Source organism: Ptychodera flava, chromosome 10, assembly GCF_041260155.1.
Source record: "Ptychodera flava strain L36383 chromosome 10, AS_Pfla_20210202, whole genome shotgun sequence".
Lineage (NCBI taxonomy): Eukaryota > Metazoa > Hemichordata > Enteropneusta > Ptychoderidae > Ptychodera > Ptychodera flava.
In genome coordinates, this window is record NC_091937.1 from 3,209,524 (window position 1) to 3,233,514 (window position 23,991).

The window sequence follows — 23,991 nt, forward strand, 5'->3', positions numbered from 1 at the left end:
AGAGCACGACGAGTTTCATACGCCTTCTTTGTATCTTTGTTTGCGCTTCGATAGAGACAACTGGGAATCTGTGATTTCCATGACATCACCATGATTATGCAAACAAAGAAAATATATATTGCTCTATTTTCAGTTGTTCGTTTGGTTGTCACAAACAAAATATACCGGTTTAAAATTGCAAAGTATTTTTTAGATTGATACACCTTCAATAATAAAATACTTGAGGGATACAAATACTGAAGAAACAAAGATCATCCTTTCTATCGACATGAGCAAAGGGAAGCTGAGAGACGTATTGTCAGACTGAGAATAAGAGTCTATTGTCATTGTCAAGCGCTCAACACTTCCAACATGGCGGACGAGAAGGATGTCCTGTCGCAACCCGGCACAAATTTTGCCGACGATACCGAAAGCCGAGGCGAAGAAGAGTTAAATGTGGAGGAAACGGTTGAAAATGGAGAAGATTATGTATCGACAGAGTTTGATCAGACTCAAATATTTATCGAAGGAGTCGGATCCAATAACCGTGTGGACGAAGATGGTTCTAGTATAATGGCGGAAACTGACGTTCTTGGGACTGGCGAAACGGGAGATTTTATTCACCACACGATTTCACCCGATCAGATTCACATGCAGATAAGTACGTCAGGAAATGTTATGCCGGATGATATTGGTGGAGCTACCTTGACGCTTGAAACCAGTGATCCGGAGACCAAAACAAAAGAAATAAAACGTTACCGATGCAGCTACCAAGGCTGTACTCGAACTTACAGTACAGCGGGAAATTTAAAAACACACCAGAAAACGCATAAGGGAGAGTACAGTTTTGTGTGTTCTCAATCAGGATGTGGAAAGGCATTTCTTACCTCTTACAGTTTAAAAATTCATGTCCGAGTGCACACGAACGAGAAACCGTTTTCGTGTGAACAACAGGAGTGCAACAAATCGTTCAACACCTTATACAGGTAAGTGATTCACACGTTCTGATCAAGGTAAAATTCGTCTGTAGAGAAAGTGCGGCTCTCGATCATGACGATGTCCGTGCTTTGCACTGAATATTCATTTAATGAATGTAACAGTAATTTTTTCTCAGATAGTTTTTTCAGTGAAAATATTTTTTTCTCATAGCTTTTCAACAGCTTGACATTGATCAAGTGATCATGCTGTAGACAGGATCGTGATGTAGATCATATTTTAGTGGTATATTTTAGTCACATAGAACAAGTGGTCATGGAAGGAAGTAGTAACCAAACATTCTGTTCATGATGTCAGGGAGATCATTTCAGGATAAGTGTTACACCCCTAACTTTAACTTTCACCTAGTCAGAAATGGAAGTTAGATTAAAGTTCCTTCACTTATAGTTTCCCCAGAGACTGGCACTTGTTGTGCCACACTGACTAGCTTGTGGTCTGGCAAGTTTTTGCCATTAATTTCTACTGAACGCCTTCTTTTTTTGACTAGGCTGCTATATGGCTTCGAACTTCAGAACCTGTGGTGGCCACAAGTTCTATAGAATGTGTACATTCTCTCACCGCATGGAGTACATGGCACAACTCCATCGACTGGAGAAAACCACATCTGACATTTTAAATAACTTTGACAGGGTACAATAATAATGGTGCATCATTTTTCACATCAACATCTTTATTTTCTTGCCAGTTATTATATTCAACAATGATCGACAGGTCTAAAGGCCTTAGTCACTGATGTTAGCTATATCAAAATTTGAAACAAATGGCATTGGCCTCAGCTTCTTCAGGAGATAAATCCTATGACACAGCATCATGTTATTGTCAACTTGAAGTTTATTATTCAGATAGGGTTATGTTTCAGAACCTGATTTGTTCCTGTTGATTGTCATAAGTATAGAATGAGGTATGGCCAAGTCTTTCAGAAATATTACTGTTTCAAAAGCATATCTGGTACTAGTGCTCAAGACAATGCACAATACTAAGCCTAATCATAAAACTCTTTCTTATACAGATAACTTCTCGAGAATTTGTCTTTATGTTCATTGCAGTCATACAATGGAGCTGAATACAGTTAAAAATACGTGTACGTAGCGTCCAACCAATTTATTGAAAATTGAAAATTGAAATCACCTTCAAAATGCAATTTTAATTTGAATGAAATAACAACCAATTTTTAATATTCGTTATTTCTGACAAATTTTTTATTTTACCGATTTTTGGTACGGTTTTCGCGGCCAATCAATTCTCAAAAATATTAAAATGCATTTTAGCACAAAAAGGGTTATTTTAATGATTGAAATAGAATTTCATTTTCCATATTCATCTTAATTGAAAATACCAATTGACAGACCAATTTTAATAAAGCTTCTATTATTTGGTTGTTAATGAAATATAACTCTGTTTCGCCTTGTTCATATTATAAAATCCGAAATGCAATTATCAGTGAAAACAAAATGAAATTTAATCTATTAATTCTATTTTATTTCTTAAATTTCAAAATCACGTGTTCTGGATTATTTTTAAGGAAAGTTGCTTGTTTTCATATCATAATTTGTATCCTAAAATGATGTTTTCATTTTCAACAAAACAAAAAAATCATTACCAGTATCAAAATATTACCTGATCTTAAAATAAAAAAATAGTACTATTTTCAAGATTCGTAAAATTTATTACGGGACATTGTACGTATTTGATGAAAAACGAAATGAAGAGAAAGGAAACTCTTTGAAATAAAATCATGTCTTACCGATTTAAGAGGAATTTGCAATTTTACTTTGGTGCGTGCGAAAATTAGAAATTGAAAATTGAAAATTGTAAGTTTCAACCTTTTTCATTTTTTTGAAAATGGTCGAAAGACGACTCATTTGAATTGCTGTTCCCGGCCCTCTACCGGCCAGTGGGTGAGCAGCATCAATGCGTACGAGACTTCCAGTTTCCGCAACGCATACTTGTTCCCGCGCTCACTGCATGTGCTGCGGAAGACTGGCCACCGAAGACGATATAAAGGAAATTGAGGGCAACTCTAAACATTGGCCCTACGAGTATGGCGAGAGTGTCCGGCTTTGGCTACGCCGCCTCCCACGGCGTACTCGTAGGACTACTCCACACATCGGCTCTACCAAAATTGTTTAGTATTACGATGTGGTGAATAAAAGGATCATTGCATTTATTTTGAGTGGAATACATGGCGAGACACCGGTGAATCGGGGTAAGCCTAGCTCTGCATGGCAGGGCTGTGTGTTACCGGCGTTACACGGCCTCCCACCACATGTGGTTGGAGGCCGTGTAACGCCGGTAACACACAGCCCTGCCATGCAGAGCTAGGGTAAAAGCCTAATTCACGTGCCACGTGCCACGCGCCGCGAGCCAGAAGTAGGTGAATTTTCACTCCAATTTAATTCATTGATTAATTTTCATGAACAAATCAACATTCGGGCTTCAACGCCGCCTTCTAAATGCATGAACTGGGGACCAGCGAATGACCAGCGTGCATATGCAGAAAGGGACTCAAGAGAAATTATAGGGAGGGAGGCCAGTATTTTTCAAAATCACACTGCACGTAAATTTGTAACATTAAAAATTGATCAATCAAAATTCCGTACATCGATTTTGTAGACCATATGTTAAGGTTGCTATATTGCAAATATCTAGGTCCTATGGTGTCTATCGAACTCTGACTGGTATGGGCGTAGGCCTATTGACAGGTATCAATAAAAACGTTGCAAACAGGTTTATTTTGTGGACAAGTCCACCATCCTGCCAACTTATATCAATCAAAATGTTACCAAAACGCTGTATTTCGCACGCGTGCAAGTAAACCACAGTCCCACCACAACACATAGGCTGCGGGCAGGCCTAACATGAACGCGATAGGCATACTCGTGTCAGGCCAGGTCAACATTGATTTTCGAAACACCATACAGTCTTGGCCAGTCTTGGTGTCCTAATCACGGGCAAAAGACGACTCTCACTTTATACCTCCATGCGTAAACAAATGTACTTCCAGTTAACCACTGTGACGCTTACCAGAGACTCTGCATGTAGAGGTGTCGAAATTGGTCAAACTCTAAAGACTTTATTCCATCTAATCAATTTCAATCCCCGACTTATGTAAGTTTGGCGCAACAAAGGTAGTGTTGAGATGGGTATTGTGGTGTTGCCTGAATATACTACGGGCATGTATAAACTAACGCAATTCCTAGATTCCGTATACTCTTTTTAATTAAGCCCTCCCTCCCTACAATTTCTCACGAGTCCCTGGCACGCGGCACGTGAATTATACCCTAGTCATGGAATCTGAGTTCCCGGTAAACCGGTTTGTTGATTGAGTGATTCGTCTTAACGGTGTTTCGGAACCAAAAATGGGGTTCCTTCATCAGTCGCTCTCTTGTTTTGTATCCCCTCCGCTTGGTTGTGTGATGAAGTCATCTTCGTCCTCGAGGAGGAGAAGCCAGATTCGTTATTGAGAGAGTTCAGAGAGTTAGCCACTCTATTGACTGACTGTAGTGAGCGATCCGGTGTGTGGTGTCATATTATAACATGACCCAGCATCGACAGGAGTTTCTAGACGCTTATAAGGATTTTTGTTTAAGGGCATATTTTGAGCGTTACTAGTGCTCGTTATGTTAACAGTATATGTTGTACTGATCATTGGTCATTGTTCGGCGTGTAGTGTGGCGTCGCTTGATTTCATGTATTTCACAAAATCTGCGCACTGATCTCTCGCTTAATCCTGACAGATTATGATCAGGAAACAAGTCTTTCAAAGTACATGCTATCTCGCGGTGTGTTTTACCTTCAAAAACAACCATTTGCCGCATAAACTCTTCAGAGACTAAGGAAGACAACTACATTTTAATTTACCGCAGTTCTTGCGTTGACGGAAGCCGAAAATCTCGCACGCATCGCTGCTCGCCCACTGGCCGGTAGAGGGCCAGGAACAGCAAAGAAATTGAAGTAACATGTAAGTCGTTTTTCGACCATTTTCAAAAAAATGAAAATGGTTGAAACTTACCATTTTCAATTTTCAATTTTCGAAAGTAACAAAATGAACAGCGAATTCATTTTAAATTAGTTGAACATGATTTAGTATCAACGAATTTCGATTCTCATCATTTTTGTTCTCCTTCAAATGTCAAAATTATCCTATATTTTATATTTTACAAAAATTTGAAGAAATACCATTTTTGTTATGTTAAGATAGAATAAAGTTGAAGACTTGAAGTTATTTTTATGCTTTGTTGAGAATGGCAACATCATTTTTAAAAAATGAATTAAAATCAAAATATGAAACAAGGAACGTTCAATAAAAGTAAACCCGAACTTGTGTCTTCAAATCTTATGAATGAAACACAATTAATTGATTAAAGCTTAATTTGTGTTTACTGAAAATTGCTTTTGGATTCAAAATATAAAGAAGGCGAAGCAGAATTATGTTTCACTAATAATGAAATAGCAGAAGCTTTATTTAAAACGGGCCGTCAATCTTTTTTTTTAACGAAGATAAAAATGAAAAATAATTTTCGATTTGAAACATTTCAAATGTTGCTTTCTATGCCAAAAGGCTGTTTAATATTTTTCGGATTTGATTGGCCGCGAAAACCGTACCAAAAAATCGGTAAAATAAAAATTTTGTCTGCAAAAACGAATATTAAAAATTGGTTGTTATTTCATTCAAATGAAAATTGCATGTTGAAGGTGATTTCAATTTTCAATTTTCAATAAATTGGTTGGACGCTACGTACACGCATTGAATACAGTTAAAAATACATGTACCTGGGTTGTACAGACTCAGTTAAACATTGCACTGATACCTTCCTCTTCCTTTATTTTGCTATTGACAGTACGGAATACCCTCTTTGCTGTACTGTATTTTAAACTGCCATATGGTTTATTTACTGTTTAATATCTTTTCATTGAAATCTTAAATAAACCATACTACTGTATAATGTACAGTACAGCAAAGAGGGTATACAATTAATATTATGACCCCATTGATCCAGGAGTTCTTGCCCCTTTTTTGAATATGTAAAATACTACCACAACTGTAATAAAATTGATATTTATAATTTAGAGGAATCAGGTGACAATATATGATTGACTGATTTCCAAACCAAATCGTAGAATACATTTTAATGCTTTGAACTTATTCATATTTATCATTTAATAAGCTAATCGGTGTGTTTCAGACTCTGGCATGGAAAGTTCTTGCAACCCAAGAGCATAATGGTCATACTGATGTCACAACAGGTCCCCATGATTTCATGGTCTTCTGACATGTTGTAAATGAAAACCTTTACAGATCCCAGGAATGATGTCATGTTTGAATTGCAGCCTATTTTACACAGATAGTTCAATCGTTCAATCCATGTATATGTACCAGTACCCTGTCATATAGGATGCCATACTACTCTATATGTAGATCACAGCTGTGATGACAGCATTGCAGCATTGATATTACTTTGCTCAATCCATGATGGATTGTGAAGGAACATTCTGGAAATGGAGCTATGACACTGTTAATAACGGCGTTCATATGTACCAAAACATTGTTCACAAGCGTTTTTGTAATGATTTGCTTGTTGGTGCAAAGATCAGTTTACAGACTATGGAAAAATCAGCTGTGGTCATTATCGTTTTGAGATGTTTCCCCTTAATCATTACCCTGTTTATTTTCTCTGAGGTCATGATGCAAGTAGGAGAAACAGCCTACGTAACGTATCTCTGTTTGTCTGTCTGTTATCACATCACATCACATTACATCACAATGACTGTGGTGCACTTTGTCAAACATGAAGGTAGTGAATAGTGAATGTTGGTAAGCCTTCTCTGTGATGGACGCTGCTTAATGCTTGCTATTGTGATAACGAAGTCAATCAGAGTTGTTAAGGACTTCCTGTCAGACATCCCTAGTTTGTAATTTATTCTTATTCATTGAAATGCTTTGTTATTTCAGTATTGTTATTCAGTGTGCTATCCAGGTTAGACAGTTGTGTGACATTGAAAGTCTGTAAAATACTACAGGAGAACTTGGTTAAATTAAACATCAAATTTAGTCTTTGAATTAGTCTCGTTTACCAGACCTCGTCGCTTCGCCACTGCAAAGTGCGCCGCTGGCGGTAGGACATGGCGAGTCGCGGAGCGACGAGCTTCGAGTCGCGAAGCGACGAGGGTCTGGTGACTACCACTGCATTCCACTGTGATGACGCATCAGGACGGGCGGAGAACCAAATTTAAATATGACCCTTGACCTACTTGAATATTCAATCCGAAAAACCAAGACAAATGCATGTGTTTTCAATATGCGATAGTCAACATCGAGCTCGTCGCAAATGTCCGGGGCAAATGTACTCTGTAGACAGTGACCATGCTGAAACTCCCGTGAAAATATACGGAGAGCATGTGAAGACAACAGCCAACAGACTTCCCGTACCCAGTTGGCAAGTTTACGAAGACGTCATCCCCCCCCCCCCCATAGAAAAGCTGCAATTGCTTCAATTTGCTCGTCTTTCAGGCATTCTATGGCTAATTTTTCTTTGCCACAATCGATTGCTTTCCTAAGTTCGGCTGTCAGCCCCATTTTCGCCAGTTGAATTTACGCACGTCCGCGTACTGTGAATGCCCAGTGCGTCGTTTGGGGAATCCGAGGGAATCCTTTTATGTATGTCATATCATTGCGTAGTCGAGCTTATTGACGTTGTCAGTCATAGAAGTTCCTCATAGTTGTTGGTAGATATTTTTACAAGCCCCTCCTTCTATTGATATGCATCAAAGTTTGCCTGTTGTCGTGGTTGTCGATTGAGCCATGTGATTGGTGGGTATAAATATCTTGGAATGCGGAAGTCAGTAGTCTCCAGACCCCGTCGCCCAGCCAGTGGAAAAATTACTTCATGTTCCTACCGCCAGCGGCGCACTTTGCACTGGCGAAGCGACGCGGTCTGGAAGCGAGACTATCATTGAATTGCCTACTTATGTTTGGAATATCAGTTCATCTCTTGATTCTATACTTATGTGATACTGTTAATACTTTTGATGATGAGAAATTGCAATAATGGCAGATATGATATTTGTGTAACTAAAATAGTCCAGCATCACTGTGTAATCTGTATTAATGATTTCAATCCAGTTACGGTACCTTTCATGATTATACCATATTGTTGCATATGCATCTGAAAAAGGATTTTTCCACTGCACAGTACATAGAATAATTAATATTTACCCATGGTCCCTCTATAGATAAAGGGACTGTGGTTTACCTTGTGATTGAGAACATAGGTTACATTTGCATGTGAGATAAAGAAATCAGGACTATTTCAATAATGTACTGACCAAGGGTTCAGGGGTTATCAGCACACTCACAACAGTCTTCCATTGAAATTTGCAATATATCTATGTCATGAGGATTCAAACAATTTGGAGGTTATCATATTTGTCATTCATCTCCAAATTCCCAGTGAGTTTTATGGCAGCCATTGATTAGGAACAACACATCAACTTACTGTCTTCTGGGATTAGGAAATATAGTTTCAGTTTCAGTTTTGAGTGAAAGATTAAAAGATTGGTTATATTAGTTCATGGATGTAGAACCACCAAGTAACTGAAAATATTTATTTACTGTGTGTGTATATATATATATATATATATATATTATATTATATATATATATATATATATATATTACCAGCAGTATCATTCGTTTGATATTTTAAGGTCAGGCTCATATAACAGCATTTATGACATACCATGGGATAAAAATACTAACAAAATGAGTCAGATGAAAAAATGTGGGGCCCGTGTAATGTACATATCAAATGTAACAAGTAGATGCTATGGTTAAACTCTTGCAGTTAGGTACATTTTTGAATCCATATAGCTATCAATATTATCTTTAGCCCCGGCCTACATCGTTGATTCTGTTTGAAAATATTAATACAGATATATGGTTGTATAAAGTGTATTCCCAGATCATCAGTTGGCATTTTCTCATAATTGCTGCTGTAAGGATAACAACTAACAGTAGACAGCCCACTGATGATTTAATAAGTGTATGCAGCCAATGTGTTGTAAATTTGTACCAAAGTTAAGATGGAAACAAAAAGCAAATACATGTAAAACTATCCCCCTAAAATGGGATGAAAATGCAGTTAGTCAAGATTCCCCAAAATGTTTAATCAAATGTGAATTATGCCAGAGGGATCTGAAGTTACCAGCACTTGAAAGTTACCCTTTTAAAGTCTTATTGCATTATGTACATGTATCTCCCATTTACCGAGGTCAGGTACAAATATACATACAATTTTACAAATTTTATTGAATGGAAATTTCTCACCAACATAGATATCTAACAAAAATTTGATGATCTGTGACACTTTCTGAAGATTATATTGTGTACATATGGGTACTTGTACAGTACTGTGAAATTTTATGATTTCATCATCAACCAAGGTCAGACACTACGGTAGCTTTCATTTTCATATAGGTCAGTTTTTCCCATATCCCATAAAAAATACATTATTCATTAGAGAATATTCTACTGTTCATCCGATGTCAGCCTTTAATTCTCAGAATAATTTACAGGCATATATCCTTATTTCTATGCAAATTCCCAAGTAGCATTAGTATTCATCATAGATGTCTAATTTACTGTAATATCAGTATTCTGAATGGTTAGCAGTTAACTTAGGAGTGATCTGTGTATTACAGTTCCTTTTCCAGTCATTGCTTTCATGGCTGTGTTTTCAAAATCTCAAGTGGTAAAACTGAAGTAAATTGTTTTTAAATTTTTAAATTTAGAGATTTGTTTCCAGCATAGTCCGTTCTTTTGATTTTAGCAGTGTCAATACATGTGGGTCCTAACATGTAATGCAGGATAATCGCCATTTATAGGGCATTTGTTCAAACAACAAAGTGTGAAATATGCCCAATTATAATCTTGATTCCAACCCTGTAGATAAAGTTGTTCTTAATCCTTATGCTGCCAAGTTCCATATGTCGCCATCAGGTCAAGTTGGTTGAAATCAGTTAGATTTGCAATGTGTACCATATTGTACATCTTAATAAATATTTGAACCTATGAGTCTATGCTTGAACATTTTAAGGGCCATGAAAACAGATAATGTAAACATGATTTTTGCAGACTGAAACCTGCTATAATATACATGTACAATGTGTCATGCCAAAAATACGTATTTGTTTTGGCTCAATACTACTGTTTACTGGCTCGGCAGATGAGAAAGTAACAGGCCTGTTAGGATATTGGGTTAAATTCTGTGAAGTCACCACACAGTATTATATGTGCGGTAAATGTATTTGACAGATGACGTTATACAGTGGTTGTCAGTAACATTGCCTGATAAGCTAACCAAATTCTCTCATAAGAAAATTTCATACTGGTATTACATGTCAAGAAATTTCTATAAAATCCTAAATTGACTCCAAGAGATCAAAATGGCATGTGGAAAATGATATTTGTTAAAATGCCCCAAGTTTTTTTCCAATGCACTAATAGTGCCATCCAAAGTGGTAAAACTTCAAAATACTTTGAGATTTGAATTTACATATTGTCCAAGATCAGTGAATTGATTGAAGGGAATGTATATCTGAACCAGTGATCCTCTATGCAATACTAACAACATTTACTGGTGAATGCAACTCTCTACAGTAATATTTTCAAACCAAGATTTGATAAGGTACTCTTAATATAAACAATGTGGTAAAAATTGATTAAAATGATGAAACTGACTCCAAATTTCTATACCTATCTCAGCCTGTTGAGCTTTCATTGTTTTGGACTCTGTACATGACATGGTATTTGTTTGTCAAAATGACATATTTGAAAGTTAAATTCCAGGTACTCCATTTAAAAATAGACACAATTACAACCTCACTTCTTTGAATGATAATATAAATAATCGGCTGACTGACTCAATAAAATCAATAAAGCCGACTCATTTTGAGATCAAGAATGTGTATTTCTTACCATTTTAACCAAGTTATCAATTTCGCTACTGTAGCTTGATTCATCATTACTGCTGCACACCAACCCAATAGCTGAAGTGTCATCTCCAAATTTCATAGTAACATTTCCTTCATAAAAAATCACCCTAATAGTAACAATTTAAAGTCGAAAATCAGAGTAAAAATGGGATTCAAAAACACTAAACTGGGAGCAATGAAAACAAATGCTTTATATAACAACCCTTTGTCTGATGAGGGATTGTACTGGAATGGGTTATAGACTTGAAGAGGAAATGTGATTATTAATCTTGACCTGTGAGTGTCTGTGTGTTAGAGGTTCAAAGCTGAAAATCTACTCATATGAAGATTTTGTTCCTAGGTCAGACAGCTGAGAAACTAATTTTTGAATGAATATTGTATTAATAGTAGAAACTAGTCTTTAAAAAGTGCATGCTAACATACGAATTATGATTATCTAGATGAGAGAAAACTGCACTATATCTTCAAGAGAGTAATTGCATGATAGGCAAACTAGTATGAGTGCAGGGATTTGGGCAGTACTGACTGGCTATATAGCAAGATAAGACCTTTAAAGCATTGCATAATGACTAATGTAAATGTGTCTGGTTGATAGTCATTCAGGCATGTAGAGTGATTTCTAGGGAACAGGAATAATGATGAATGATGCAAAGTGAAAGAACAATCAATCACTTTCTCTACAGGAGAGTAATGTACTTAAAATATTCATACAAACACTACACAGCTGATCAGCATAATGACGAGGGATACAAGATGGAATTGTGTGTTGATATAACCATGCTTGAGTGTATCATGTCAAATTGTTTTCACAGATTTTTAAATCAGCATTTTTTCTTTCCATAGGTTAAAGGCACACAAGAGACTACATTCAGGTGAAACCTTCAACTGTGATTCCGATGGTTGTACAAAATATTTTACAACACTAAGTGATCTTAGAAAGCATGTCAGGACACACACGGGTGAAAAACCGTATAGGTAAGGAGAATCACTGGAACAATGCCACTGTATCATCATTTCTGTCCTGAAAATTTAGTAAATATAATTTGATTTTGTAAGATGATCCTATTACTGTATAGCACTGCCTGGCAATATTAACAGTTAAGAGAGATCGCTATGACCAGTTTTGACATAAATTTGAAATCAGCAATTAAGCTTAAGTGCGTTTGGAAAGAATTTGCTGGTTAAGTTTCTTGGTGTGTCAGATGACAGACGATTAAAGGAGTCAGAATGTCATCAGAACAAAAACAGCTTTTTTCTTTGATCATTTAATCACTTCGTAAATAGTTGTTAGTTCGTTTATAAGACCTCCAGATGTTCACGGTCATGCTTTTGAAGTCTTATGAGAGAGACATTTTGGTTAATGTTACAAGTAATAAAAAACTTCGCAAAAATTCAATTCGTCAAATTGTAAGCAAATTTGAGGAGCAAGCTTTCATCTCGACCAGCCGATGCTTCAACATTTTAGCTGTTTGTAAAATCACATGTGGAGATAGCTGTAGTACATGAGCTCCAGGTTTTGCCTATGTATTTGTATTCGACGGCAAAACCTTACATTAATTAGCATAAATTAACAGCAATTTTCCATTCAGTGGTGACATCCTTGTATAAGACCCCCACATCTTTTTCCTCACCTTTGGTTCTGGAAAGGGGGTCTTAGAATTGAACAAATATGGTATAACTGAAAAAATTGTGGGAAGTTATTATGCATTGGTACAAGTTTAAGCTGTGGTCTCTTCTGTTCTTGCTACATTGTATATGTATATTTTGCAGTCATCTTAGAATTCAACGTCTTTGCACCATTATTCAGATGAACCAACTATTACTTTGTTAGGGTTGTATGCATGTTTTTGATAGCTGTTCAATTATGCTGTCAACGTACGTAGCGATCTCTAATTATGCAGGTGGTGTCAAATTAAATTGATGCAATTACATGTGGGAAATTGGTAAAATAATTGATAGTTTATTTTGTGCTGTCATGAAAAAGTATACCGGTATTAGTGATTATCGCAATCATTCAATTGTATATGCGATGGATATTGTACTGATATTCATTCGCCATACTACAAGACTATTTTCATCTATGGAATAGTTACACAACAGTATTTGTAACAATTTTGCATCAACATCTACTGAAACATGTACTGCATTGTACTTGCCAACGTTACCTGTAATTCTTTTGTACCAGCATTATTCTCACAGGGGCAATGCATAGAGGACAGCATTTTCAATAGTTGTGCCTGAACGTTTGTCAAAGATATGTTGAACCCACTGGTACTAATCGTAAAATGAAATGTTGAATACTATATTCACATTGATGAACAGGGGCAATAACTAACTAGATGGCCATAAGAGATAGTGATAAATGTCAATAATCATATTCATTTTGTAGATTGATGTCACTAGATATGACCAAATGTCAAGTACTCAATTCCTTTTTATCATGGAACCTATTGTATTCAAATCAATAGAAGATGTGGGTCACTGAGCTTTGAACTTAGCTGCTTGACAAGCCTTGATACCATGTATATTTCTGTTCTGTGGGAAAAAAAACCCAGTAAATATTGCACATATTCAAGAATATACTATGAAGTAGGAATACTTCTACACTAAAAGCCAAAACATTGACATATTGAATGACAGCATAAATAGATGATAAATACACTAAAATTTGATCACTGCCATCTCATAAATTTTCTGCGTTACAAAACAGATCTGCATATGTGTATCAGTGTGTTAGGTTACACAACAGATGGTTAGGATTGTATTTGAAGTAAGGCACAATTGACAAGGACATTTGATGTCTCAACTCTTGGATTTCTAAAAAAGTCAGCATAAACTACACCAAATTTTGAGCTGGAGTCATCAACGGAACAAAATAAAATAGAGTGGGAAAATACTTTTGTCATTTATTCTAGCAAAGAAATTGCTATTTTTGTACAGAATTTGCAGAGTTTAATAAAGGTTTTTTATGTTTGAAGGTTGTGTTATAAAACCTGTGACCACATTTCATGAAGATTTGTAGCTTTGTAGCACAGATACCAGTACTATATGTAAAGTAAAAGACAGATGTTTGAATATTTTAATGGAATAACCATTGTCATACAACAGGAAACTATTAAATTAAGTTGTTGTGTATAAATAAAAAGGTGTCAAAATTATTTCATCAACAGACTACTCTGCTGTATTTGCTTGATAGGTACATAGCCAATACAATCTAGATTAGGACATGCCTGGTAGTAATATTCAAATGAAAAAGTATTATGTTTCTTGAAAAGCTGAGTGTCATTTATTTTCTTAATGCTTGCTAGCAGATTCCTTTGTCATTCATTCAAATATCTTGTAAATATTCTCCCACTATTCCTACTGATACTAAGCCATGCATTGCACATTTTTAAGATGCACATGTGATAGTTTTTAAGCCACATTTTAACAATACATATATGCTACTGATATGCTAGGAAAATAATTGAATACACAATGATGTGTTTATCTGTTTTTCTCACAGGTGTAATTACAGTACATGTGGCAAAGCATTTGCTGCCAGTCATCATTTAAAAACACATATACGTACACACACAGGTAAGAAAGACCCTCCTTCAGTGCTTCATATCATCAGACAATTCATTTTGACAGCGAAAAAAAGATTTTAAAAAGTGAACATCTCATTTTAAATGTGTGATATTCTGGTTAGTGTTGTGTCATAAAGGCAAGTTTGTAACATTTGTATTGTTTTGAATTTGACAGGTGAGAAGCCGTATTCTTGTAAAGAAGATGGCTGCACTCGTGCCTTTACTACGCAATACAGTTTAAAAAGTCATTTGAAAGGCCATCAGAATAAGGTACATATAACTCAATCAATCTACAGCTTAATGTGAGAGTATAGGATGATCTAACTGTGTGTATGCATAATGAGTCTATAACCCTTGTAAGATGTTAAAGGAAGATTACATGTGTAGAATTAAATCCATGTGTTTCAGCCTGCATTTCTGGAACAATTGTAAGTTTTCTTTGAATGAAGCTTTGTGTTCTCATAATGGATGCTAATATGAGGTTACAAGGACATTTGTGCAGTGTATTGCCAAATGGAAAGCAGAGAGCAATGAGCAGTGCTAATGTCAGAGTGCATCCTTTGCTATATTTAGTCCCCACGGACACCGTCCGGGGGGACTTATAGGTTTGGTCATGTCCGTGCGTCCGTGCGTGCGTGCGCGTGCGTGCGTCCGTCCGTTCACGCAGATATCTCAGAGATGCCTGTAGCGATTTCATTCAAACTTGGTACAAGGATTACTTCATATGTCATACAGATGCACGTCAATTTGTTTTGTGATACGATCCAATATGGCTGCCAGGCGGCCATTTTATTACGATTTTTTCAGGTACAGAGCCATAACTCAGGCATGTTCCAACCGATTTTATTCAAAGTTGGTACAAGGACATTGACCAATGTCATAGATATGCACGTCAATTTGTTTTGTAATACGATCCAATATGGCCGCCAGGCGGCCATTTTATTACGATTTTTTCATGTACAGAGCCATTACTCAGGCATGTTTCAACCGATTTTATTCAAAGTTGGTACAAGGACATTGACAAATATCATAGCTATGCACATCAATTTGTTTTGTGATACGATCCAAAATGGCTGCCAGGCTGCCATTTTATTACGATTTTTTCATGTACAGAGCCATAACTCAGGCATATCTCAACCGATTTTATTCAAAGTTGGTACAAGGACATTGACCTATGTTGTACATATGCACGTCAATCTGTTTTGTGATACGATCCAATATGGCCGCCAGGCGGCCATTTTATTACGATTTTTTCATGTACAGAGCCATTTCTCAGGCATAACCGCATGTTTCAACCGACTTTGTTCAAAGTTGGTACAAGGACATCGACAAGGTCATAGCTATGCACATCAATTTGTTTTGTGATGCGATCCAATATGGCCACTGTGCGGCCATTTTGTTACGATTTTTTCATGTCCTGAACTATAACTCAGACATGTATCAAGCAAATTCATTCAAAAGTATTTTTATCTCAGAACTAATGAAGAGGACTCTATCCTCTCTGAGGACCTGTAATCAAAATACCCATTAACAAGTGGGGACTGTGTCATCAACGATGACTTGTTTCATAATAATCTGATTATAATACATCTGGCATTTATGAATTGGCATCAAATTGGCATCAAGTGACCATTCTCCTACAATGATGACAGTCTTTCCAATTTACAGTGTAGGCATGCAGTGTTCACGCTAGGATTTTTTTCAAATTAGCCACGGTCTGCTGGCGTGGCTAATTCATGCAAAAAAACATTAGCCACAGCAAAAATTGATTAGCCACGCAAATATTTTACTAAAAACACAAAGATGTGCAACTGATGTGACTCTGTTATTCAAAGTAAACAATGTTGGACGTCACTGGAACATTTCTAAACACACTTCATGAGCAAATCATTTTTTAGTCATAAACTCACTTGTCCCCGGGCAAGAAGACAAAAAAATTGCTAGCCCAGCCAGTTTCAACTGGCCTGCCTGTGACTTGTGGTTTCACTGCCTGCTCTCCAGCTCAGTGCAAAATGTGAGGGAAAAATTGCATCTGACATGAAGATTTTTTACCTAAATTTACGAAACTTGTGTACCAAAAACTATAGCAAAATACCACAGACTTTTTTCTCCTTGTCTTTGAAGATACGAATCAGTCATTTTTTTAGCGTAGAGCATGACCGTTTACACATGATATAACATTGCAGTACCTGATCTGATAACAATACTATGCTTTTGTGCTTTCCTACAACCACGGGAGCTCCATGTGAATTTCTCTGTGAATACAATAACCCTATGCATTGGAAGCATTCTGCTCCTTGATACCCATGTAATAATTGCAGAAATAAATGAAATAACAACAACAGCAACAACAACAAAGCACACACAAAGTAGCATGTCATGCGATCGAAGTGTCCGATGCGACGATGGTGGTTGACTCCCACATGCATGTGTTGTATTCAAAAGCATGGACGGTCATGATGAGCGCACTATTTGTTGAAAGGGGTTAAGAAATATCACGAACGTTTACAAACCCATTGCATTTGATAAGATTACCTTACTGATGAAAGAAAGCAATAGAGGATAACCAAGCAATGGAGAATGGAAGTTCAAGTGACGGAACTGCAAGTAAAACCAAACTTATTTGTGGTATTTTTAATCCTCAATCCCTCTTCCCTAATAGAAGAGTCCTTTTTGATGTCATATCCGCCATAGCTGTATGCCAGTCCGGTTGTCTCAACGTCGCGATGCAATGGACGATTATTTTCTTTCTTGACAAGAGAGATTTCATGTGTCACAGCACGATCCAAATGAATGACCCTTTTATTTGAGGCATTTCACTCATGACTACAACAAATTTCATTGCTATATTGTTTATTTTTATCTTTGAAAGGTCTGTGTTTTTGCGTGCTGCTACGGCCAAATCACAGTGCATGATGTACTGTAGACCCACCTCAGTTGAATTTTTACGGAGCTTGACGTCAAATCGTATGGTTTGTTTGTCTTTTTTCCGAGATTAAATTCAAGCTGCAATTTCCTAGAAATTCGTCTTCTTCATCCCAGAATTGCATACGTTCTTTAAAATCGAACTTGGATGAGGAATTTCATGTCAGCTACATAGGCTCGGAAACGTCCGTCTCTGTGTTCATTTTGCTGCGCAGGCAATGCATGTACATGTCGATTGCTCCCGATCGACTTTGCTAGTAATGCTACTCTCCTCAGCTGTCTCCTACACTTCATATGCTACCCCATCGGGCTAGTAGAGGTACCAAAAATTACTTGCCCGGCGGTAAAAACTGCTAGCCCGTGAGTTCGGGGTAGTGAATTTGCTCACCCCTTTAAAATATATACATTCCTATTCTGGTGAACGGAGTATTCGGGTCGCTTCCAGCACCCAGAAATAATAGTGCAGGGGCGATCGTAGTTGAGTGATTGATCCGACGATGTGTCCAAACAATTTTGGGGCGAAAAATTCAATTCGCAAGCGTGGCTAATGACTTTCAAAAATTTTTTGCAAAATGAGAGTTTTATTCACATTTTGCGAGTGTGGCGAGCGCTAGCGCGAACACTGGGCATGGAACACTATCCTGGATGTGCTCCTCGTGGTCTGTGCAGCTACTTGTACAAATTCATGCCATTGTACAATGGGCTGCATGAAATAGTCCAATAATGAACATTTAAGAGGCCTTGTAGAATGCTCTGAACATCAGAATATCTTTTTAGTACATACAAAGTTCTGTTATTCTTAATGTCAGATGTATAGTAATGATAAAATCTACTATCATTCCTTTATCGTAGAAAAATGGTGAGAGTCCAGAAACCAATCAGGAACAAGAACAAGGCAATTCATCGACAACAGGAGAATCGTCTGTTGAAGCTTTACCAAGCTATGAGAGCTGTATGGCAAATAGGGTATTACTTACAACAGCAAATCAAGTCATACAGCCAACTTTAGTAAGTTCATCCATTACATGAATGTATATCAAGAATAATAGAACCACTCTTCTATTGTGAATTCACTGTTTTAATACTGAATATAGGTTATCTTTTGAATATAAATATAGTACTGGTTTTACCTATTATGATTGCTCTGCATGTGTTGGTCATGTCAAGGATATATCTGTGTATAGTAAGTTTCAATGAACTCAGTGTTCTATGTTGATACATGGACTGTGTTTCATATTATGTGTGAGAAAGTCATAACAAAGAAGTTTCTGGATGTTAGTTTTGAACAGATTTAATGTGCTACAATGAATTTCATTTGCATTTCAGAACTGTGGATTGTTGGAGCAACCAGAACAGTTACTAACCAATATGTATTTGGTCCAAAGTGACCCTAATGCAGTGAATACACTCAATGCTTCAACTTCTGCTACTGATGGTACCCACACTGAAACTACATTACCAAGTGTACTTGGTAAGGAGAGATAAGTTGACTCTCATAACTTAACTCCACATTTATATAAGAGTTTGTAGATCACATTATAGACTGTAAGAGCTAAGAGAATACAAAATAGATTTATTTTATTTATAGAACAGAGTATGGATATATGAAGTGTGGGTGGATCACAGTTTCAGAATGATTCTCTTATACCGTTTGAATGTCATATTATTTTTATGATTATGTTGATACATACTGGTACTTCATTGATGTTTATGCATCTCCATTATCTCAAACATGACATAAAAATACAATTATCCAACAGGCAATAGTTCTGGGTGAACTAGTTGCATTCATTTGCATTTGTTATAAGAGACAGTGCAAAGGCCTATTTTAGCTTCCTATCATCATGTGCATGTATTTTCACTGTCAGCTTTGTTTAATATTGTAAACATTTGGGTTGTAAATAACAAAAAAGAAATACATTTACAATTCATGATTTGAAGGAAGTCCCCTACTTATACTAGTTGACAAAAAGTCAATGTATCAGTTCGATTATTTTGCCATTTGGACAAAGAATATCTGAGTATGGTTTTCAAACTGGCACAAATTCCTACATATTGCCACCATTTAATATTCTTGCAATACCCCTTGGCAATTGAATGATTTGAAATGAATGAAAATATATAAATATTTGTTGCAGGTATAAATCTGAGTAACCCGACAGTTTCTGGTGTTGCTGTCGATGGTGGTGTAACCCAGACTACAGCCACCATCCAGTCAACTCCAGCTACCTTGGTACTGCAAAATGTTGATGGACAGCAGTTCATCATCCAAGCCAATCTGCCAGATACCCTGACACAACCTCAAACACAGATGGTAGCACAGTTATCATCAGAAGGGGTAGCACAACCACTGACAGCCAATATAGTACAAGCCCCGTCACAGTTGCTAGTTGCACCGACCAATGTCAATATGCAGGATTATATTCAAGTCAACACGCCAGATACACACTCTACATCAGATGTTACACAGCCCCAGGAATACGGCAATGCAACAGAAAAGAACACCCGGAATGAGGAGGGAGACATTTTTCCTGTAAAAATTGAGGACGGTGTTGAACAAAAGGAACCTATAACCACAACAGAATCCCTCAATAGTATGTCAACGTCCACACTGACTAGTTCTGACTATGAAACCATTTCCAATGATGTGCTTGCAAACCTTTTACAAAGTCAGGAAGCAGAGACCACAGGCAACCGTCTGGCACAGACGATCTCAACAAATAATATAATCAATACAGCACTTGGTTTGAGCTTATCAAGTGCTCCAGTCACAACCTGCTCTAATACTTCAAGCAATGCAGATTTCATTATACCACCCTCCAGTGAAGATGACAAGAAGCTAGAGTAATGTTTCAGAAATGTTCCTTAGACTTTACATTGTAACACTTCTCATTCTTCCCATTGTTTTGCTCCTATCTATTTTTATCTGTCACCATTCATCCATAAGTGATCATCAGTAATGCGCATTTATAGACAATTTTGCTACTTTTTATAATTTTTATAGTAAACTTTATTTCGCATGTTCTCTACTTCTTTTTCTGAACAGTAGTTAAGTTTAAATTTTATAAGTCTTGTCATTCATCATTTAGTTACATTACTTTTCAGTCTTTAATATTGCGTATTGTATAATTCCATCGCCATGGTTGACAAGGGTTGTTGACAAATGATAGGGATAAAATCATGTGGAAATTCACTGTGATATCGATTTATCGATTTATCTTGTATTTATTGTGGCATGCAGCTGTTTTTATCAATGCATTTGCATTGTAAGGTTTTGAAAAATCCTTCAGTATTTGTATTTTGAATAAACTGACCTCTAAGGTACCAGAAGTAAATTATTTAAAACTCATTAATAATTATGACAAATGAACTACTTATTATTGCTATGTTTTCATGGTCTAATTTTCCCTCAAGCATTTTCAAACTGCTTATTATTCTTGGCATCAGATCCATAGTATGCTATGCCGTGGTGTTGGTTCTCTGCCTCATCTGTAATTATCTACCTGTAATGCCAGAAGGGTCTCGTATTAGCTAGTTTTCAGGGGTTTCTTGGAATGTCTGATTCATTGTACACAGCAATTAGTGGAAAGAGAATTGAGGGTTGACATAATGGCATGCAGTGACATAATGTTTAATGGAGATTGATTTTAATGACATTATGGTGACACAATGTTTCAGGAACATTGACAAAATGACACTGTTGTGAGATAATGTTTCAAGGAGATACATGTTGAATGATATAGTAGGGTAATATGTTTCAAACGGATATATTATTATAAATGACACTTTTTGTGACATAATGTTTCAAAGTCCATTCACTGCAAAAATTTCAATACTGCTTGATATTTATATATCAACAATGATATACATGTACATCAATTCAAGTGAGGAAGAAACTGATATTTTTCTTTCAGTTTGATGAATATTAGACCCAGCAGCTTGATTGTTAAAATATCTGCGAACCTTTAAGTTAAGTCAGTCTTCTACATCATTGTCCCTCAAAGTATTGCCCTGCTGTTTTTAATGGCAGTATGACATCTTCACAGTGTGAAACACTTTGTTGCTCATTGTCCCTCAAAGTATTGCCCTGCTGTTTTAATGGCAATATGACATCTTCACAGTGTGAAATTTTCACTGTGATGTAGAGTAGAAAGAGTTAATACTCCAATGAATCAGATTGAAGAATATCACCAGTGTTTTTAGCTCCGCTGTCAGCGACGCGGAGCTTTTCAAATAGGTTGATTTTCCGTCGTCGTCCGTCGTCCGTTGTCATCGTCGTCCGTCGTCGTCCGTCAACAATTGCCTTCTCCTCTGAAACCGCAAGTCCAATTGCTTTGAAATTTCATATGCAGCTCACTTGGGGTGACCTTACTTAAGTTTGTTCAAATCGTGGTGAAATTTGCGTATTTGTATTTTTGGGGCATTTTTTGGTGTTTTTGGTAAAAAAATCTTCTTCTCTGAAACCGCTTGTCCGATTGCTTTGAAATTTGATATGCAGTTTACTTAGGGTGACTTCAGTCAGATTTGTTCAAATCGTGGTGAAATTTGCATATTTGTATTTTTAAGGCAATTTTTGTCATTTTTGGTAAAAAAATCTTTAAAAATCTTCTTCTTCAAAAGTACCTGTCAGATAGCTTTGATATTTGGTACATATGTCTCTAGGGATGATCTATTTCAGATTTGTTCAAATTGTGCAGAAATATGCAAATTTGCATTTTTAGGGCAATTTTTGCCATTTTTGGTCAAAAAATGTATTTCTCTAAAAGTACTGATCTGATAGTTTTGAAATTTGGTATGCAGGTTTCTATAGATGAATTTAAGTAATATATATTGAATTTCTGATGGAATCTGTAATTTTGTATTTTTGGGGCAATTTTTGCCATTTTTGGTCAAAAAATGTGTATTTCCAAAAGTTCTCATCTGATAGCTTTGAAACTTGGTATACAGGTTCCTACAGATGAACAAAATTATATTTATTGAAATTATGCTGAAATCTGCAATTTTGTATTTTTGGGGCAATTTTTGCCACTTTTGGTCAAAAAATGTGTATTTCCAAAACTACTCATCTGATAGCTTTGCAATTTGGTATACAGGTTCCTACAGATCACCTTAATGATATTTATTGAAATTATGCTGAAATCTGCAAGTTTGAATTTTTGGGTCAATTTTTTCCATTTTTGGTTAAAAAATGTGTTTCTCAAAAAGTACTGGTCCAACAGCTTTGAAATTTGGTATACAGGTTTCTATAGATGAACTAAATTTGATCTTTTGAAATTATGATGAAATCTGCAATTTTTATTTTGGGGGAAATTGTTGCCATTTTGGTCAGAAATTTTATTCTCAAACAACGACTCATCAGATATTAGCTTTGGTTGACATGTTCTTAGGGATGATCCGATGTGATATATGCAAAGTATGATGAAATCTTCAATTGTGTATTTTTGCAGCTTTTTTAGCCACTTTTTTCTGGCCACTGCATCGAGCTATCAAAGATTTCCACCTTCTTCATCAACATGTGTCAAAATAGTTATTCTCTACATAAACACAGCGGAGCTATATCGGCCGCTAGGTCGCTTGTTATTTTCAACCAATCTAACAACCCATAATATTGCATGGCAGTCCTGAAGTCCAAACACAGTGTTTTGTATTCACTGTGTCTCTCTTCACTGAAAATAATTCACTGTTAACAAGCCTGGCAAATCCCCTCATCCAATGATGATGTAGTGAACATCAAAATTAAACATCCGCCATGCTGGATATTTCTTTGGTAACATAGCTATGCAACAATAAGTCGGTGTTCAAACTTTTTACTTTTACACACCTGATAGCAAGGTGTAGATTGTCTCACAATCAAAACAAGAGCATTATAATTTCAGAGAATGGATAAGTAACTAGCCCAAAGTGGAAAATGATTTGGTTTGAAACTATTTACAAATAAATTGACATTTTTAAGTTATAAAATGTGCTCATTTTATTGTAATTTTTGTAGTTAGAAGGTTGATTTCTGTAATTATCGTTTAATAGAGAAACCTATTGGAGAGATTATTTCTTTGTTTATGATGTTAACTTATATTTGTCTGTCGTGTAAATTTGTTGGTTGGTTCATTCAGATTGTCGTTAATATCATATCTAGAGACTTGATTTCAGACTCAGTCTCTGACTGTCAGATTGTTTCCACAGTACATTTATTTTATTAAGTGTCATCTAGGCAAACTCTTTAACATCAACTGCGTATTTTCATTCCTTGTATGTTATGCATTTGGTGATTATAGTGTATGAAAGTATTTTAGTCCCAATATTTTCTCAAAAGAGGAGGTTGTATCATTGGGCATTTCATTCAGAAGAGATTGGTTGAAACTGACCACTGAATATCTGTGGCTTCAAAATATTTCAGACTGCCAAGTGTATTTGAGAGACTGCCAAGTGCATTCGACCAGACTTTAATTACAACAGAAGCTGCGGAAATGGCAACATTCAAATCCTATCATCTCTATAACGATATTTGTAGAATATTCCAACAGGCAGATCT

General features: G+C 36.3%; 1 protein-coding gene across 1 annotated transcript; it reads left to right on the top strand.

The window, feature by feature from the left end:
* The first annotated feature begins 344 nt into the window (after positions 1 to 344).
* Positions 345 to 21,655, top strand: LOC139141765 (metal regulatory transcription factor 1-like). The gene is made up of 7 exons (XM_070711410.1): positions 345 to 965; positions 11,812 to 11,943; positions 14,474 to 14,547; positions 14,713 to 14,807; positions 18,315 to 18,470; positions 18,789 to 18,933; positions 19,601 to 21,655. Exons 1-7 carry the CDS (start codon positions 352 to 354, stop codon positions 20,308 to 20,310), a joined length of 1,926 nt encoding a protein of 641 aa, XP_070567511.1. The 5' UTR covers positions 345 to 351; the 3' UTR covers positions 20,311 to 21,655.
* The last annotated feature ends 2,336 nt before the right edge of the window (positions 21,656 to 23,991 follow it).

What these genes read in the sequence shown, in the direction of transcription:
- LOC139141765 (XM_070711410.1), top strand. Translation starts at nt 352, where the DNA reads ATGGCGGACGAGAAGGATGTCCTGTCGCAACCCGGCACAAATTTTGCC. An exon ending in TCGTTCAACACCTTATACAG is followed by an intron (nt 966 to 11,811) that starts GTAAGTGATTCA and finishes TTCTTTCCATAG; the next exon opens with GTTAAAGGCACACAAGAGAC. An exon ending in TACATTACCAAGTGTACTTG is followed by an intron (nt 18,934 to 19,600) that starts GTAAGGAGAGAT and finishes TATTTGTTGCAG; the next exon opens with GTATAAATCTGAGTAACCCG.